We start from the raw sequence: 20577 nt of genomic DNA, 5'->3' as shown, positions 1-20577 counted from the left end.
CTTCCAATTTCGTGCAGTTTTGACTATGTTAAGTCTCTAATACCTTCAATTATACCACCTCATTTTTACTTTTTTGTGTTTAACCTGGTGGCGCTATACATGAAATGAGTGGTTATGGAATGGGTTGACATGGCCCCTTGAGATCAACATACAAAAAAAAAATGGTCCTCCTAAACCCTACGGTTTTTGAGATATTCACAGAAAACTGTGTCTGCCCTACCCTCCTTTCGGGGTCCAATTCAGCGGGGGCTACAGATCAAAACGAAAAACGATGGTTCCATGCTATCCATGTGGGTTACATGTCCACCAAGTTTTCGTGTACCCCGGTCTTTCAGTGTCCCGGGAATCATTGACGGAAATTTGGGCATCTGCGAAAAAAAAAAAAAAAAAAAAAAAAAAAAATCTGACTAAACCAATATGACCGCCGCTTCGCTACGCGGCGGTCATAATAACGAACGGTCCCTTACATGACTGATCCATTTGATGATGTCATGTTGTAAAGTGTGTGCTTACAGCGTTATATGCTATGTACCCCCATATGTGTTGACATCTTCTTCACATGACCATTGTGATGGGGATGTTGATAATGTAAATATACTTTAAAGACTTCCTTCAAAATGGTCCTTTAAATATAAAGTGCATTCAGAAAGTGTATTTATTGGTATTATTTGTTTATAAATTATACATATATTATTTATATGTACTTATTATAAGATTAAAGGGGAAACTGCTATATCACATTGACAAAATAGACACTTTGCTCAGACAACGTTTACAGTGTTTTTTTGGGTATGTGCACCAAGCCTTGCACATGGGTTTTTGCATGCGTCTTAGCTGTGTGCTTATTGTCCTGGAAGTCGAACTCTCAGCACAGCCCAAGGTTTTAAGTGCTTTGAATCTGGTTTTAAAAGTTTTTTTTTCTTTTGTTCCATTCAGTTTCTCTCAACCTTAGTTGCCTAGTCCTGCCACTATGACCCCTGCGTGCTGTTGTCACCACATACTTCGCCATTAGGGTACTGGGCATGTGATAAGCAACACTTGGTTTCCTCCAGATATGACATGTAGAGGCCAAACAGTTCAATCTTGTCCTCCCAATTGGTCAATTTCACAAGATGTTGCCACCATGTAAAAAACCTTCTAAAACATTCTCCAAAGTTAGTAAGTAAGTATAAGTAAGTCTTTATTTATATAATGCTTTTTTTGCATGCACAGAGTGAAACCCAAAGCGCTCCACACACAGACATTAAGACTTAAACAAACAAATGAACAAATCATTTTAAAAAGTGAGAACAGACTAGTGGAATGACATGACTCGCCAGCATACCCATAACCTAGCACAAACATTAAGACTTAAACAAACAAATGAAGGAATAACAAAAAGTTATTCGTTTTCCGATGTTTGGTTGTGTGATGTAAACAGAGTAGTAGAAAGTCCCTCTTCAACAATACAATTTCCAGAAGTACAGGGAGCTGCTTTATCCCACATTGTGAAATGGGCTAATTGCACATTTTGGTCAGGTTGACCACCTGAGTTCTAGGAAGAGTTCTGGTTGCTCCTAACGAATGGTACTAGTCTCTGTACAAAACATGGCCATGGGTAGAGTGTATCCAGTGTTGGAGAGGTTAATGACCCTTAAATATTTTTGCGGCCAAATGGAGACCACTTCTGGGGTTGATCGCCACTTTAGTGAGGTTATCATTTGATTTCCAAACAACTTCACACTCACTTGGGTCTTCACAATACACATGTGAAGTGTGAAGTCGGTTGGATTATATGCGTCAGATTTGCAAAGAACACACACCAGACATACTGGGACACTGTCAAAGATACATTGCTTTATATAGAGGTGTGCTCTTGAAAAACTTCAATGAAGCAGAATGCTTTTGCATCGTTCCCTAGATCTGTGCCCCGACATAATCCTGTGTCTAAGCTCTGCAAACAATTGACCTCATGTTTGTTTTTGTGTGTTGACATCAGCTATGAGAACCCATACAGTCTGTCCCTGTAACATTTATGTTCTTTGCAATTCATGTCCAATAAATTAAATTCACCAAACATAGACTCCAATGAAGGGGTGGGGGGGGACAACTCAAAGATTAAGAGAAATTGGAGGAACCTGAGCAAATGCAGCAGGTTACACAACAATTCTGTCCTGAAAAGCAAATGCTGCTTCAACTTTTGTAGAGGTCTGTGTATGTTGAAGTGCAGAGTGCACTCCATTGGCTATACCGTGAGATGTGCACAAAAGGGCCAACTTGTTCTGTGAGTTTGTAGGCTTCAGTGCCAGTTCTGAGAACAGTTGCTCTCAACATTATCCAAGGCTTAGCAAAGATCCACAAAGACTTTTCTAAAAGGTCTTCTTATCCCTTTCTTCCCCTTCCTCAACTAATTGGATTAATGGAGAGTTACAGGGCGGAGAGTTACAAACACCCCCAGATGAAAACATTTGATCCTGAAAGGTAATCAGGATTTATGAGAAGAGGTTTAAAAACCCCTATATAAGGAGAATGTATCACTGTCCTGGCTGCACTGTTGCATATGACATAAAGATGAAGGACTTCTACCTATATCAGAACATCTCAAAGATCAGCCCTTTTGAGGGCCCACAGTATCATATTGCTCCAAAATGGGCATTTTATCTGCAAGCAGCATTCATGGGCTTTGTGTTTTTTGCTGGAACACCCCTCAATGCTACTGTCCTGCTCGTCACTGCAAAATACAAGAAACTGCGGCAGCCTCTGAACTACATCTTGGTCAACATCTCTGTCGCTGGTTTCATCTTTGATGTGTTCTCCGTCAGCCAAGTGTTTGTGACCAGCCTAAGAGGTTATTACTTTCTTGGTCACACAATGTGTGCTCTGGAATCTTCAATGGGAACAGTAGCAGGTATATTAAAATAGCTTCTTTTTGTCATCCAGAGATGTTGTGCATGTTTTTTAATCCATGTTGTAATTCCTGCATTGAAGTAACTAAAATAGAGTTTAGCTACTTCTCCTAGCAGAGCTTTAGGTTTGGTAACAAAAACTTCCCAGATAGCAAGATCAGATTCAGTGGTGGACAGTAACGAAGTAGATGTAATTCGTTCCTGTACTAAAGTAACATATAGATGTATCTGTACTTTACTCAAGTATTTATATTTGGTGATACTTTATACTTTGACTCCACTACATTTCTAAGTGAAAAATCGTACTTTTTACTCCGTTCCATTTATTAAAACCTCTCGTTCCATTTTACCAAAGCGAATCGTAATGAGAGGTCAAACACTCTCTGGTCACAGCCAGTGCACAATCACAAACCAATCAGGGCTCAGCCGCAATTTGCTCTTAAGTCCTTTCGATTTCGGTTTGTTTGATGAGACATTGTGTATTGGGAGAGCTAGGTTGAAATCATTACAACGCAAAGCATTTTGCAGGATGATGCTCATGCTCACTTAATGCTACAACAATAATGACAGAACTGTTGGAAGAAACGTCCGACACTGACTTGCCTGAACACCCGCGGGCCTTATTTAGGCGAACTTTTGAAGTGGTGGAAAGGAAGAAGGATTCGTTTTACGCAAGTGTCTTCTCTGCCTGCCGAAGAACAATATTATATCCTCGTTCAAGAATTCTCCCTCGAATTTAAAGAAACACGCCGAGGTAAGTGATTTTCATTCTGGTAGGTTTGATGACTAGCAACCGAATTATTTTAAATTTAACCTACATTGTCTGCATTGTGTGTTTGGCTAAATTAGTTGAGCAGCTACGCTAGCATAGCTGGCCCTTCCTAGCGTTCCGTGGTCAATTCTTGGACTGCTGTCAAGCAAAGTGGCCTTTTTCGTTCAAAAGAATGTTTAAGTTCGTTGTCTTTGGCGAAGTAGCCTGCCTTCATTTCAGCAGAAAACGGTTAAAATGGTAGCCCAATTGGCTTTTGAAGACAAATTGGGTGAAGTTTATGTTTTGTTTTCGTTTTGGCAAGTAACAGTTAGCCATAAGCGGGATAATGAGGCAAGTTGAATGCATTTTGACTTGCTTTAAATGCATGGTATGGCGCATAAGGAATTGGCTGTTGGAATTTGCTAGGCTATTAAAAGAAATCCACTAATTTCGAGTTCACCTTTTAAAGATCACAATTGACTAATATACATATATATAAACATACAGTGTAGCCTAGATCTAGGAAATGCAAAAATGTGTATTTTATTTATTAGTGGGAGTAGCCTACTGTATGTGGACATGTTGTTAATGGTTGGATTTTTTATGTTTTTTTTTCAGAGAAAGCATGCAAGTGTTGTGGATAGGTATGACGCTTTGACTGCCCCACGCCGAAAGAAAAAGCAAAGAACCAAGGCAGCTCCTTCAACTTTAAAACAGTTAAAGTTAGGTGAGACAAAGGGAGTTTCTCAAAGAAATGTGGATCATGCTGTTTTGAATTTTGTAATTCAGAGTCTCCAGCCCTTTAGTGTGGTAGAGCAGCCATCATTTCAAGATCTCTTGCAAGATCTTCAGCCCAATGCCTCTCTGATGTCCAGGACCACCTTGCGACGCAAGATAGATGAGGCTGCAATTGTGATGAAGAGGAACATCAAAGAAGCTATGGACAAGGTTGATTTTATTGCTACGACAACAGATTGTTGGAGTGCAAGGCGGAGGGGTTTTCTTGGAGTTACTGCCCACTGGGTTGATCCCAATAGCCTAGAGAGGTGTTCAGTGGCGCTAGCATGCAAGCAGCTCAAAGGTGCACACACTTTTGACGTCTTGGCTAATTCGTTAAATGAGATACACTCAGAATTTGGCATACAGAACAAGATAACCCGAACTACTACGGACAACGGGTCCAATTTCTTAAAGGCATTCCGAATGTACGGAGAACAAGATGAAAACAACAATTCTCCTTCAGATGAGTCTGAAGATGGTGATGAGATGGGTGATGAGGACCAGGAGTGTGATGGGGTTGAAGTGGATTTTGTTGAAGTCACATCTATCTTAAATGAAGATGATGGTTTGCAATTCCAACTCCCTAACCATCATCGATGCGCCTGTCACTTATTGAATCTTGTCTCCACAGTGGATGCGGCCAAAGCAAACTCAAACGATGCGTTCAAAAGGTTGTCTAGATCAGCTTTTTCAAAATGCTATGGACTATGGAACAAATGTGGGAGATCTTCTACTGCTGCAGAGCTTATAGAGAATGTGTGCAAAATTCAGCTTATCCGTCCCAACGCAACAAGGTGGAATTCTTTGTTTCTTGCTGTCGAGAGAATCCTACGAATTGTTAAAGATCAGGGAGAAGGAGCTCTAAGAACTGTATTCACTTCACTCAAGTTGCCCATGTAAGTATTGTTTTTGGAGTTTTTAAATTCATGTATTGCTTTAGACAGCTGATCAATATCACGGTACGATAAGTTATTGTTTTTATCACCGAGCCCTATTCCAGAGGCCTATAAATGTCACTTTGTAAATCTCCCCTCCCCCCACTCACACACACATGCAGAATTAACCGTATGACCACATTAATTGATAAATTGCTGTTGTACGAATCTGCTAGGCTGAGTCCAGTCGAGATCGCCTTTTTGGAGGAGTATGCCAAAACCATGGGACCACTCGCCAAGGCCCTCAACATTCTGCAATCCGAAGCAGACGTTCAGATGGGATGGCTCCTACCTACTTTGACGCTCCTCATCACTAAGCTTCACAAAATCCGCACTAGTTGCAGATATTGCAAACCATTGGTGGATGCTGTCCAAGAGGGCCTGCAGCGACGCTTTGAAGACATGCTTCTGGAACCAGAATTTATTGCTGCTGCTATCCTTGTCCCAAAGTTTAAAACATCGTGGACCTCTGAAGAAAACGTCATAAAACTAGGTAAGACTACATTAGTGATCCAGTTTTGTGTCAGAAAAGTATTTAAAGTTAGATTCACAGAAACAAAATAACCAAAACACTTTAAAAGTTTACAAGCTCAAATGGGTATACATTACATTTCTAGCACCTTCAAAATTCTGTCATTCTGATTTAACATGGAGGAATGCATGATTACAGTGACTTGATTTTTAGCATTTATTTAAATGTCCATTTCAGGCCTGGACTACATTAAGGACCATCTGGAGGAAGACCCTTCACATCAATCGCCAGCTAATGGCTCCAGTGCATCAGATGATGAGGACTTCTTTGCAAGCATGAAGACATCTGATGGTCAGGAAAATATTAAACAATTAGAAGGCTACCTTGCCTCAAAGGTAGACCACATGGATATATTGAAGTCGTACCCTGTAGTGTGTAAGTTATCTCTTAAACTTAACACCACTTTACCAGCTTCAGCCGCTTGTGAGCGCCTATTTAGCACAGCTGGGCTGATTTTTAGTCCACGGCGGGCAAGGCTGGATGCAAAAAATTTTGAGAACCAGCTCCTCCTGAAGCGAAATAAGAAATATTTCAGCTTTAGTAAATAATGAACAGCTCTGCCATTTTAGGCTCGCTGTTTTAGCATGCCTTTTGTGATTCAGGGTAGGTCAGGTTAACTGGTTTGTTGTGACTTTGTTGTTGTGTACCAGAGTATCCTACTCTATAATCTTCTAAACAAATTGGTATAACATAATGCTTCACTGGTTCATGTAATGGTAGTTTTATTCCCACTTCTGATATCTGGCAGAGTATTTTGTTTTGACTTCCTATGTTTGTACCAGAGTATCACTATACATACTTTTTACAGTCTTCTGTGCAGACTGATATGCTCTGTAAGTTTGTGGAATTTATGCAAAAACTAGTTCCTATAATGACATTTTTTTTCACGTTTGATCAAAGGTTTTATTTTGACTTTTGTCTGTTTTTGTACCTAGGGTGGTGTAGGGAATATCATTACTATCACTAGTCTTCAGCACCAAGTAGTATAACACCACATTCTCTGATTTCGTGGAACTAGCTCCTGTAATGGTATTTAGAAGTTTAAGGGTAACACATTTCAGACATACAGATGTGATATTGGAAAGGGGCTTATGTTTTATGCAACATTTTTGTAATTAAATGTGCAACTAAGTTACAAATAAATGTAAAATTAAATAATTGTTCTCTAGTGCTGTTTTTTCATAACCACTTGGTCTTACCTAATGGCAATAACCTTTAACCTTTAAAATTATAAAAAGCCATTAGAACCATAATTCATTGAGGTACTTTTAATACTTAAGTATATATTAAGGCAAATACTTTTATACTTCTACTCAAGTAGAAATTCCAAGAGCATACTTCCACTTTTACTTGAGTAATATTTGACACAAGGTATCTATACTTTCACTTAAGTACATAGTTAGTGTACTTCGTCCACCACTGATCAGATTAGCAGATACTGGAACATCGGTAGTGTGCTGCTGGTGGCATGTCACTTCTCGTCTGCTGTTGGACCACCATCACCTTCAATCTAACTTGAATATTAAGAGGGAAATTACAATTGTATTGTATTACAATGTTAAAAGAAGAATACATTAATTAATCCAAAAGTGTTACAATTGGCAAAATGGTGAGGCGTTGAGCAAAATGCCAGTGGACCACCAGATCTGCCCCTCAGTGGGTGGATAGTGGTCCACCAGCCTCTTGAAATTGTTGTGTATATTGTTTGTTTTTTTGTAACTGTATGTCTTGTATGATTATGTTGTAGCTGTCTTATTATCATCTGACTAAGCTGTTTTACCCTGTCTTACGTTTGTAGAATGTTTTCTGTTTAGACGCAGCATGAACGACACATCTGAGTTTTATAGCAGAACCTAAAAAAATCAATGTATTGCCTTGCAGGCTTGGTAACAGCATGGTCGCTTGCTGTCCTGGCAATTGAGAGATATATCGTCGTCTGCAAACCCATCGGGAATTTTAAATTTGGTTCGAGTCATGCTCTTTGTGGAGTGGCCTTCACCTGGTTTATGGGGGTTGGATGTGCTATACCCCCATTCTTCGGTTGGAGCAGGTTGAGTGGGAATTTGTTTTTATACATATGTGTTTTACTGGTGCACAAGCCAATTAAAAAAACTGTCACACACTATTCTTAGGGCTCTTTCCAGTCAAATGATGCATTATTGACATACATACATACAAGCATGGCTTTGCAACTAAACAGGTTTTCTTCTACTCATTGTTTCCTGTAGATATATCCCTGAAGGCTTGGGCTGCTCCTGTGGACCTGACTGGTACATGCCTGGGACAGAGTATAACTCAGAGAGCTACACAGCTTTCCTTATGGTTACCTGTTTCATTGCCCCCCTCAGCTGCATCATCTTCTCCTACTCACAACTTTTGTCTGCCTTGAGAGCTGTAAGCTGTTATTCTATTACAGAAAACAGAAATATTAATGTAAAGGATGGATGACTGTGTAGCCTACCACTTCACATACTGTCTGTGGTTACCCATGTGTGTTGTAGGTGGCAGCACAGCAGGCTGAGTCAGCATCAACACAGAAGGCAGAGAAAGAGGTGTTCAGGATGGTCCTTGTTATGGTGGCATCCTATATAATATGTTGGACGCCTTATGCAGCTGCTGCTTTGTACTACACATTTGACCATGAAACACCCAAAGATTACCGTTGGGTCACCATTCCTGCTCTTTTCTCCAAGAGTGCCACTGTTTACAATCCATTGATCTACTGCTTCATGAACAAACAGGTACATTTCTATAACAAACAAAATATTCTTTAACAAAATATTGAACATAATGAGACTTAAACGGAAGGCAAATGATCACATGGGATCCTTTGCTGCCACCATTTCATTGTGTTCCCATAACTTTTCGCAACACTATAGAGATAATCAAGCAACTATCAATGTTGCCAAAAGTTTTCAAATATGTTAATGAATTGAACTAAGTAAGTTGAATGTTGTAGCTGGGTTGTATCTTTGTTATGCTTTGAGATGAGCCATGCTTTGATCCCACCATGATTGCATTAATTATTGAGTATAACCCACCAGTGGTTCCTCACTACTTACTTCCAAATACAATGTCTGCTTCGGGACAACTTACTCTCAAACTGTCATCACAAGGAGCACTAACATTGGAAATTATTTATTATTCATTGATTCAACACATTTAATTTGTGTTCAACTAATGTCCGCATTGCAATGAAGTAAATGTAATGGGTTATTTTTTCCAGTGAATTCCACACCCAGATATCAGTATTTGTCAGAATCAACTTAAACAACAACTTCTGACCGGTAAAAGCAGTTGATTTTGTTCTTCATTCATGTGTTTTCAGTTCAATGCATGTATTATGGAGACAGTGTTTGGAAAGAAGATGGAGGAATCCTCAGAGGTGTCCAAAACCGAGGTGTCCTCTGTGGCTTAAGATACGACTCAGAACTCCCTTGTCAAGCACATTTGAAGAACCCAAATATTCAATCTTGTTCCTTTATTCAAACTTTTAATACAGCATGGAAAATTATTAAGTCGAATGGCTAAGTACAAAAAAGAAATGTGGTGTGATTTCTCTGTTGAACATTGAACCTACATTGGCTGTTCTATGATATTTGTCTACATGTATTTTATACACATATAAAACTTCAAAAGACTTAAGTGATGGTTTCTCCAGTGAATATCTCATCACAATTTCATTTTTCTATATGCCTATTTTATTACAGATACTAGTAAAACTGCAGCAAAAATACAAAAAAAAACAAAACATTTTTTTCCTTAAGTGTTGTCCAGCTTCTCAGATGTTATTTTGTTGAATGGTGATTATGGATCTTTCAAATAAATTCAAGCAATACTGACTACTAGTGTTTTATCCAACTCAGGGTTGTCATGTAAGTCATATACTTGTAGAAGTTCAAATAGATAAAAATAGAAAGGGTGTACTTTGGAGTGGGTAAGACTGTTTTTAGTGGCAGGCTAACACATACCATTGACTTTCACTAGCCTAGCACCTGCAAACTCTGCAATTAGAAGGACTGGATGAAACGTGTTGAAAACGGTCTCCACTGATAAATATCACAATTGCTTACTTGGAAATGAGGTCCTTTGTCCAAAATCCTGAACCACCCCTTTAAGTCTGATGGAAAAGACTGTATCCAACCCAACTAAAAGTGACAAGTAAAATGGACAAGCCAGCTGTTTCAGGTTGTTTTATTGAAAACTGTGTTCTCCGTACCAAAATGCTTTGACTAATTAACTGAGGAGCACATTTACACAGACAGTTCAGGCAATGATTCTGGCAAAGTATTCAATGTAGTCCTTGCTGTTTTCATGTTTCATACAATCATGTACATATTGCAAGTCTAAGTAAACTCAAGTGTAGTGGTTTCATTACTACTGTACATATACCTACACTGTAGTGGTGACTTCAGCCGAGAACTGGTCAGATGAAATTGAGTTATTGTTGTTCACAAAAAAGATATCAACAGTACTAAAAGATAATGAAGATGTGAAAAGATAATTCTACAACACAAATAGGGTTTCTGAGTTGCAGCATGACAAACTGTCTTTAAGCTCTGCATAACAAATTCAAATGAATGCTTAATTTAAAGTTTTGCAACACTGCCTGTAGTAGTAAATCAATGTCAATGACTTCACAGAAAAAAAAGTTACAATATCACAAACCAAAATGATGGTACGTTCATACATGAATAATATAATAAAAAAGAATCACAATCAACATCAAATTTTTAAGTGTTGTAACAGGATCTCATATAAAATAAATTATGTTCAGTAACAAAATGACTTTAAAAAGCTTTAAATCCACAAAACAGAAACAGAAAACAAAAAATTAAAACTCATCATGCCTTACTAATGCTTCCCCAAAGTCTGTAGCTTGACTTCCAACAAACAAGTCATACTTGTTTAGGATTTCCTCTTTGGTAAGTTTTCCATCCTAAAACAGAAATCAAGCAATAAGTATCACAGGAATGCAACCATTCTCAACTATACAGTTACAGTATTTCCCATCAGCAACAGCGCCTTCCTTTATTGGCACCCAAAGATATATGATTTTTGGGTGATTTACTGTATCTGTCATACATTGACAACAACAGCAAACAAATTCAGGCCCCGTTTACACGTAAGAAAAACACATATATTTTTATGCGGTTTGGCCTTTCAACACAATATTTTTTTAAAAACGAAGGAGGGGAAAATATCAGTTTTCAGAATACCCTGCTACGTATAAACGTGGTCTCAGATTTAGCTAATATCTCCTTATCCACGAGCTATCTATTCTATGAGTATACTGTTAAAAAAAAAGGTCTTCATACGCCCTAGCTCTGTGAACTAGAAAACAAACAAAATGGAGCAGAGCTGTCCCCAAACATAATTAAACTGTTCCAGCCAATAACCGAAAGGAGGAAACGTGTGTTTGGGGAAATGGAGGGTTTGGTGTTTTGTTGGTGTTTGGTTTAAATATCAACAGACCTAATCACTGACCCCTAATCTAAAGAAGTTATATATAAATGGAAAAATGTTTCAGTTACATTTTGTTTTTGATTTTTAAAGGGTAACAATAATTGTGTGGTACGTGTCACTTTCATTAAAATAATTTCTTGATGAAGAATTTTCTTCCACAGAAGGTGAATTACTTATTACAATTTTTCCTGAACTTTACCAGGGGTGCCAATAATTGTGGAGGGCACTGTATATTATGAATACATTTTTCCATTCATACAAGACCAAACGGAATCCCACCTTGTCGGAGTCAGATTCATATACCAGGTGTTTAGCTTCTGCCTCAGCGTGGTCATAGTCAGCTGGAAGAATCCAATCCATAGTCTCCTCCTTATCCATCTTTCCATCCTTGTTTTTGTCCCTGAATTCTGAAAACTGCTCACGCTCTGTGGCCACCCATTCTGGCTCATTCTGCTCATCCTCATGATTGTACATGTCACCTAGGACACAAAAGAAAGAAACACATCACCATAACATTACTAGATAATATGAGTCTACTGATGGAGCTCCTCTTCTGATAGAGAATTTAGAGCAACTTCTGATCACTTCGGAACAATCTCCTGGGTACATCTGCAATTTGATCCCAACTAGTGTGTTTAAATCACACAAAATCAACATGCATTAATACCCTGTACATTTTTAATCAGTAAGCAAATACAGTGCATACCGAAAGTATTCACAGCGCTTCACTTTCTCCACATTTTGCTATGTTACAGCCTTATTCGAAAATTGATTAAATTTATAATTCATAATACCTCATAATGACAAAGTTTGTTTGAGATTTTTGCAAATTTATTAAAAATAGAATTCTGTTTCCACAGATCATCCTGGTTTCTAATGTTTCTGTTTCTAAATGTTTCTACAGCTTAATTGAACTCCACCTGTGCTAAATTCAGTTGATTGGACATGATTTGGAAAGGCACACACCTGTCTATATAAGGCTACGTTTACACATGGCCGGCTATTTTCATAAACGGACATTTCACCCTCTCTGTTTTCAAAAATAACATCATGCACACCTGTCAGTTTTCGCTTACATTAACCCGGGTATATGCCGTCAAGAGCATGCCAAACCTGTATGTGGCAGTGTAAGGAGAAGCTCAAGCCCACGTTAGCCAATCAGAATCCCGAAAATAGCAACAACAGCAAGGAATCACTTCCTCTTTCTCTTTTGAAAGCGAAACGAACAAACAGAGTTTTCCCAAAAAAACGATCAGCCCGGAGTTTTTAAAAACCCCGTTTGCGAGGGTTAAAACCTCCGTTTGCGTCTAAATGGCAGGGTCAAACGCAGAAAAATATCACTGTTTGCATCGTTTTCGTTGTCTAAACACCACCTAAGGTCCCACAGTTAACAGTGCATGTCAGACCACAAAATAAGCATGAAGTTGAAGGAGTTGAATGTAGATTTCCAAGACAGGATTGTCTCGAGGCACAGATCTGGAGAAGGGTACAGAAAAAATTCTGCTGCTTTAAAGGTCCCAATGAGCACAGTGGCCTCAATCATCTGTAAATGCAAGAAGTTTGGAACCACCGGGACTCTTCCTAGAGCTGGCCGTCCCTCTAAACTGAGTGATTGCTGGAGAAGGGCTTTAGTTAGGGAGGTGACCAATAACCCGATGGTCACTCTGACAGCTCCAGGGTTCCTCTGTGGAGAGAAGAGAACCTTCCAGAAGGATCACCATCGTTGCAGCACTCCACCAATAAGGCCTGTATGGTAGAGGCGCCAGACAGAAGCCACTCCTTAGTAAAAGGCACATGGCAGCTCACCTGGTGTTTGCAAAAAGGCACCTGAAAGACTCTCAAAAACAAAATAATCTGGTCTGTTGATACAAAGATCAAACTCTTTGCCGTGAATGCCAAGCGTTATGTTAGGAGGACACCAGGCACCACTCATCACCTGGCCAATACCATCTCTACAGTGAAGTATGGTGGTGGCAGCATCATGCTGTGGGGATGTTTTTCAGCGGCAGGAACTGGGAGACTAGTCAGGATTGAGGGAAAGATGAATGCAGCAATGTACAGAGACATCCTGGAAGAAAACCTGCTCCAGAGTGCTCTTGACCTCAGACTGGGGCGACGGTTCATCTTTCAACAGGACAACGACCCTAAACACACAGTCAAGATATCGAAGTAGTGGCTTCTGGACAACTCTGTGAATGTCCTAGAGTTCAGACTTGAATCCCATTGAACATCTCTGGAGGGATCTGAAAATGGCTGTCCACCAACGCTCCCCATTCAACCTGATGGAGCTCGAGAGGTTCTGTAAAGAGGAATGGGCGAAACTGGCCAAAGATAGGTGTGCCAAGCTTGTGGCCTCATATTCCAGAAGACTTCAGGCTGTAATTGCTGCCAAAGGTGCCACAACTATTGAGCAAAGGCTATGAATACTTATGTACATATCATAATGTTTTTCTTTATTTTTGTGGAAAAGTGAAGCGCTGTGAATACGTTCTGTATGCACTGTATCATGTACACAGTTTTCTTTAATAGGACAGTCACTTTTTGGGCAAAGAATACTCTTTTGTACCCAGAGGAAAATGAAAATGACATTAGACATTAAAAATGTCTCTCCTTTAATGCACAACAAATAAATATTATCTAAGATCAGACCGGTTTCTCCTCCAGAGTGTTAGCCCACCACGGAATGCACATTAAGTTACACATTCCGATTGTGTGTATTAATCAATAACAACAATGAGATGACTGCACCATTTCAAATTAGATTATGCATCATGGAAATAGATAATACTTTAACAAACAAAAGAACGTTTGCATCTACATTGCTGCATTCCAAAATACAACATTTTATCAACTGACCACATTACTCACCAATATACTCCTCCAAATCAATGAATCCATCCCCATTTTTGTCAATGTCTTCCACTGTTTCCTTGTGTCAAGAAAAGAGGGATTGCATTTAGTGGTTCAAACTAAACCATTCCACAATATGCAATATAATTTTGTAAAATGTTTAATTTACCAACACCACAATCTCCTTCATATGGTCATATTCCTCTGGGTGGAGGAAGGCTGTGAACTCTTCCTTATCTGCAATATGATCTCCATTCTTGTCAGCCATTTGAAAGCGCCTCTCATCCCTGGCCATCATTTGCTTATAGTTATAACCATCGTCAGGCTCTGGATCCTCTGTGGGATCACAACCAAATTTAAGCCATAAATAAATACCAGTAAAGAAATAAAGTTATTTTGGGATCAGTCAAATGTGTGAACAAGTAAAACTGGAAATGCCTGAAATGACAATCAGACTCTTCAGTATAATATTTGTAGACTATCCAAACGTTCCTCCTTACCAAGGTAAGTACCATAAGTGACGTTCTTATACTCATCCCAGGAGATCATGCCATCATTGTTCATATCAAAGTCTTTCCATTGCCGGTCCACATTGTCATAAATGTACTTTTTCTGAGCTTTCTTGATCCAGGCTTTGAGCTCTGCTTCTGTTACAAAGCCATCCTGATCGGCATCAATTTTGTCCACAATTTTACTGTAAGAGATTAGAACATAGATAATTAAAAACATAAAACATGACACTACATTAACAGATTACACTCACTCAAGAGACCTTTAGCCCAGTCCAATTATGTGTATCTATACATACTTTGCAGCACATAGGTGTTACATGAATGACCACTGGTTATACATGCAGAATGCAAATGTAGTGGACTAGCATATCACTTCAGAATTCTGGCTTTATTTATGTCAACAAAATGCAAAATGTTGATAAAAGGATAAGCGGACAATCGTCTGGTGCACTAGACGGACATGCTTGTAAAGTCAGGTCTTCTTCCACAAACGTTAAATGGAAGCATACAGGTCTGCCAATTTCTAATCTGTCTGTGCAGTTATATTGTGGTCTTTCTAAGTTTGGTAAATTGTACATCCATTTTGAAAAATAATAAACCGTCCACAATGGGGTTTCTCACCCTAGCCTGTCTTTGCTCTCCTCAGGAGTGAGGTCATCAAACGTCTTAGCATCAGCCTCTCCCAGAAAGGCATCATGGTCATAATCAAAATTCTCTCCATCATCATGCTCCTTACTGCTAAGCACTGGATCATGATGGACACGCTCCTTCTTCTCCGTTGGTTTGCTGGTGGCGTAGACCACACAAAGGGCAAAACACATCAGCAACGGTCTGATCTCCATCGGTCCTGCGGAGGACACACAGAAACAGTCACACTGGGGAACTTGACAAACACATTTAAGCCTATAGACTCATTCTGAACTTCACACCAGGAAATTTGTGGAAAAAGTCAGAATATCCCAATAGCCAAAAACCAACATGCTCCACTGCTCCACATTACCCAATTCTGATGGCCTAGATGCCCAAACAGACATTCTTTAATAGACTCTCGTTTGGACTCTGTAGGGCTATGAAGGATTGGACACTTCACTGGTGGAGGGGTGAGGGCTGATTCAATGTCATAAGCTTAAAAGTGCTTAACATCACACATAGGCCTATAGGCTACTATGAGTTGCTTTCATAAATAGGCCTACCAACCTCTTCAGTTAGACAATATTACCAACGTAGGCTACAACTCAATTCACCTCAGTCAAATCTATAGGCCTACAATAATAGCTAATCAGTGGCATTGGAAACGCGAAAGTACGTGTTGTTTCAGCTTACAACTTGTTGTGTCGCATGTCCTGCGGACCTATGTGCTGCTGCTGTAGCGGGTGATCGTAAGCAGACAATTGAATATTCCAGTGCCGCAGAAAATAAATTCTATTGCACGTTGGATCGAGGAAAATAATCTCACAAGCTGGAGATGGGCTCATATATCTCACAAGCTGGAGATGGGCTGGATAAATCTTTCACAGTGTAAAAAAGTATATTTGAGATACCTTCAAAACAGTAGTGACCCCGTTTTCCCAAGTGAGACTACGTCAGGGTTTTGGTAGACATTATTGCCTGGCGATTTTTTTTAACATAATGTTGCTAACAACCAGAGTGCCTTCAATTCCACAATTTAAACAGAGTAAACTGATCCAAAGAAATGACTGATGTTATGGACGACATGCAACTGTACCCTGAACGGTAAAACTGTCGGCATCGTTGGTCAGCGGTCAATGGACCAACACTTATATCAACATTGCATTTGATTCAACTCAAGCAAATGTAAATAGATAGGTAATTTAGCTTAGGCCTGTTGGACATCATACAATCTCCCAGATTGTATGAATTCCAGAATTGGTAGAATGTTTGACTGTTTTGTAGCCTACTGGACCGGACCGGACCTAGTGCCCCAGTCATCGAAGAGAGAAGACACTCTAAAGCGCCATGAAATATTTAGGACTAGCGTTTCTCAAGGAAAAAAAGATTTTGGCCTACTTACCGGGCTGATTGTTTTCTGTTCAAAGACCGATGCTTCTGTAAAAAACCGACTATCCTATGCATGCACACCCCTAAATCACCCTGTTTCCTTGAACGTGAAAACTAGTATCCAATGATGTTGCAGATGGCACCGTCATGCTTCTTCATTGGTCCACTTCAGCAAGTTGCCGTGTGTACGCAATCGAAGCTTATATTTTTATTAAGCGATGAAGCAACCAATTCCTTGTCATTGGTTTCTTTTACTAATCGCTGGTCCTGTCACCCAATCCGCAATGGAGGATGCATGTAAACGGTTTTTGAGTTGTGTACAATGTCTTAAATAAACGCTGTCTCGTCTAAGACGTCTGATTGGCCAGGAGTTGCCACGTATCCAAATTTAAGACATTTATTTTGTAACCATACTGCAATGTTTGTAGCTGGTGTCACGTCTTGTCAGGTGAAGCCTTGTTGTCTAATCAAATAGACATTGTTTTAAATGAATTTAAGAAGAAAGATTGTTTTGGCTGCCACTTAAAACCTTTTCAAAAGCAAACGTACGTTTACTCACCTTTTCCTGTCCGGGTATGGGTAGGCCTATTTGGTTACCTATGTCCACATTTTGTTAAATTGACAAGATGTTCTGTGTTTGAGTTGGTTGCAGGGGAACTGAGAGTGAAAACAGTTCTAGCCTTTTGACCCAAATACCCCCATAACACTGCACAGCACAGTTGTCATGTTTCTTTCTCACAGTGCTATTCATATCCACAGATGAGTTTAGTTCAGTATTATTGGCTGGCTGTCACTTTATAGAAACAAATTGGCAAGGGGAAATATGAAACTAAATGATATCAACTTCAAATGTGCCACAAATTCAGTGATTTACTTAGCTGGTTCTTAGACTAGGTGCACTTTCATGTTCTTTTATATATATATATATATATATTTTTTTTAAAATACGTACATTTGGACAATTCCAACTTTCTTTCTTGAAGTAACAATAAGACCAGCTTAATTTTTTTGCCATCTGTCTATTATGATTTCATCATACTTTTCAATATCCTTTTAGGAGTTCTGAACTTCAACAATAACGTTTCAAATTACAATTTGTCTAAAACATGCTAATTTCTACAAACACATTTGGCAAATAGATTCAACTGAAAATTTGCCAAAACATGTTTAGGCCTATAACATTTTTTGTCACCTGTTTACCTTTCAATTCGCCCATTTAATTTACTTAAATAAGACCAATTAATTTGCTGTCTAGTTTCTTTAGCTCTTAGTAACACTAAGGAACCATATAGAATGAGGTCATGAAATCAAGCCAATCTTACCATGCACCACAAGTTGTTAGCTGGCTCAACTTACCCAGCCATGGTGGCTCATCTTACTATGGAAGCGTATTGCTGCCACACTAAAATAAATAAAAAGGCTCAGTATTATGTAATTACGTGAAAAGTTTCTTGTTATAACAAAATCTTTTTCACGTTTTTACAAGATATTTATCACGTTTTTACATGAAATTATCACGTTTCAAGATAATGAAACTAAACGAAATGAGAGGCAAGAATAGGATATGCTTGTTTACATGACTCAGTCAAATTCTATTTTAAGCTCGGTTTAAGACATTCTCGTTATTGAACATGGTGGATGATATTGTTATAGGCCTATAGCCTATGCGAACACGCAGGCATTGTCCAGAATATTCTGCACCTGTGCAGTAGGCTAGCCTAGCGGAGTGGCAATCGGGAGAGTCGGAGGATTCCCGGTGGGGCCGGGCTGATTACTGTAGTGTGATCTCAAAAAGCGCATGCTATTGCTGTTTGAATATTTTCTTTGCTGTGCTCTCCAGCAGCCTGCACTGTGCGACTGCAGCGCTTCACTTCTCACTCCCCATGTCCCTTCCCCACAGCCTTAGAAATGACAGCGATGACCTGACATGCAGGCTACCGAGCCAGAGCGCTCTATACATTCACCCACATTGCGTGAAGATTCGCATATTTATCAAAGCCCTTTCTCCCTCTTGCGGCAAGTTAGAAAAAGTTTTATTTGTGTTGATAAGAAGATAAAGCAGAACTATCAGGCTGTGTGAGCAGGCTATCCTGCACAGAACCTCTCTATCGGCCTCCTTTTCAGCGGCTCTCTGCTGCACACACATTGGTTGGGTGTTCGGTGTTCTTGTTAAAACGTGAAAAAGATATTGTTATAACAAGAAACTTTTCACGTAATTACATAATACTGAGCCTTTTTATTTATTTTAGTGTGGCAGCAATATAGCCTGGCGGGCCATCCTATATCATTGAAATGTATAGTCTGGCATCGAACCATTCACCTCGCTTAATCCAAGGGACGGGCAGAGAATTGTCTTTCAAACTGCCTAGGCATGCAATAGGCCAGCGTTACGACCATACTTCTCCAAATTTGACGCCAACGCCGATTCAAACAACCGCTCTTCGTTCGCCATAGCCACCTTCCTTGTTGTTCACCGTCGCAGGACTGTCGTTATCCTGTTAAGCCCGCCTTAAGACTCGAGTGCTGTGATTGAATAACATCCACGGTGTTAGCCAATAGAAATCCCTATGGTTTGATACTAAGACGTACAGGCTGAGCAAATTAATTTGCCGCCGCTAGGGTGCGTCTAGATTTCTAGGCTAGCAGCAATGCGCTTCCGTACATCATAGCGTAAAAGGGCACCAGTTGAGGTGCAGTGCATTTGAATGTTGTTCTATTCACTTCTTCTCTAAATCACCTGAACTCTGGACATGAATGGAATCCACTTGGAGTGCAAAAAATAGATAGATAGATACTTTATTGATCCCCAGGGGAAATTCAAGGTCTCAGGAGCAGCATACATACAACACAAACACATTCTTTAACAGCAGAAAGAGTAATTAAAGTATATAATATTGTCAGACACCAAACAGGACGAGGACCACAAAAGCGTCACGTTCAAAAGTTTATTTAAGGGTTGGGGGTTAAGGGGGTTTCAGGGGTTCCGGAGTTCCAAGAGTCTGCGTGTGTGTGTTCCCCCAGTAGCCGAACAGCGATGGCAGGAGCTGGATGATCCGGGAAGTCCTGGGGAAACACACACACAACAACAATTGAAAACGAAGCAGCAGTACAGTCAAGGACTAGGCGGTATTAAGTAGAAGAGGGACGGAAGGCAGGCCAAGATTACGGGGCTGGAGAACACAGAAGTAGTCGGCTGGTCGGGATCACAGGCAAAGAGTCAGAGGCGTTTTCCAAAACAGGCAGGTAACTGGTGCTGGTTGCAGACGATCTGACAAGTGTGGACTGAAAAGCAAGGCTTTATATACAGGGCATGATGAGTGGTGAATGCAGTGCAGCTGGTAGGTAACGAGGGTGAGGCAGAGCAGAGCAGAGCAGGAACAGGTGGAGGTCAGACTTCAATCAGCGTGTGTTACCAGGCAGAGAGAGAGCTCATGACAAATATAAAAACACAACTAAGCAGTAAGGACAGTAGAAGATAAAGAATATGCTAAATATACTAAAATACAAATTATACTAACACTTAATACAATATATAAAAATATACTAAAATACAAATTAAAAAAATACAAATTATATTAACACTTAATCTAAATCAATTCTAAAAACAGTATCCACATAGTGGTGATTAATAAATCAGAGGCGCTTGCAATGACTGAGGCAGGGACTGAGCCTGTGATTCTCTGTGCATAGTAAGGTATGGTAAGGTGCTCTAAGGTGCTCTGTGTGAATGAGTGTCATGGTGGTAGTGCAATGGTGATAGTGGTCATGGTGATAGTGCAAATGGTGATAGTGGTCATGGTGATGGTGCAAATGAGTAAGTAAGTCAAATGAGTAATTAAAAAATCAT

General features: G+C 39.6%; 2 protein-coding genes across 3 annotated transcripts; one reads left to right on the top strand and one right to left on the bottom strand.

Moving 5' to 3' along the window:
- The first annotated feature begins 2538 nt into the window (after positions 1 to 2538).
- LOC125310244 (ultraviolet-sensitive opsin-like) lies at positions 2539 to 9725 on the top strand. The gene is made up of 5 exons (XM_048267465.1): positions 2539 to 2887; positions 7765 to 7933; positions 8112 to 8277; positions 8385 to 8624; positions 9212 to 9725. Exons 1-5 carry the CDS (start codon positions 2551 to 2553, stop codon positions 9299 to 9301), a joined length of 1002 nt encoding a protein of 333 aa, XP_048123422.1. The 5' UTR covers positions 2539 to 2550; the 3' UTR covers positions 9302 to 9725.
- Positions 9726 to 10062: 337 nt separating this feature from the next.
- Positions 10063 to 16872, bottom strand: calua (calumenin a). Of its 2 annotated transcripts, none has more exons than XM_048267467.1 (7): positions 16744 to 16872; positions 15333 to 15558; positions 14712 to 14893; positions 14369 to 14535; positions 14218 to 14278; positions 11629 to 11828; positions 10063 to 10822 (listed from the first exon to the last, which is right to left on the bottom strand). In XM_048267467.1, the coding sequence occupies exons 2-7, from the start codon at positions 15551 to 15553 to the stop codon at positions 10718 to 10720; spliced, it is 936 nt and encodes a 311-aa protein (XP_048123424.1). In that variant the 5' UTR covers positions 15554 to 15558; positions 16744 to 16872; the 3' UTR covers positions 10063 to 10717. The 2 variants fall into 2 exon arrangements, with proteins under 2 accessions (XP_048123424.1, XP_048123423.1); XM_048267466.1 differs by having other exon boundaries at positions 14700 to 14893; positions 16744 to 16869.
- Between the last annotated feature and the right edge of the window lie 3705 nt (positions 16873 to 20577).

The sequence above is a fragment of the Alosa alosa genome, chromosome 17 (genome assembly GCF_017589495.1).
Source record: "Alosa alosa isolate M-15738 ecotype Scorff River chromosome 17, AALO_Geno_1.1, whole genome shotgun sequence".
NCBI classification, from domain to species: Eukaryota; Metazoa; Chordata; class Actinopteri; order Clupeiformes; family Clupeidae; genus Alosa; species Alosa alosa.
The sequence above is the reverse complement of the archived record's forward strand: the minus strand, read 5'-3'. Positions and strand labels throughout refer to the sequence as shown.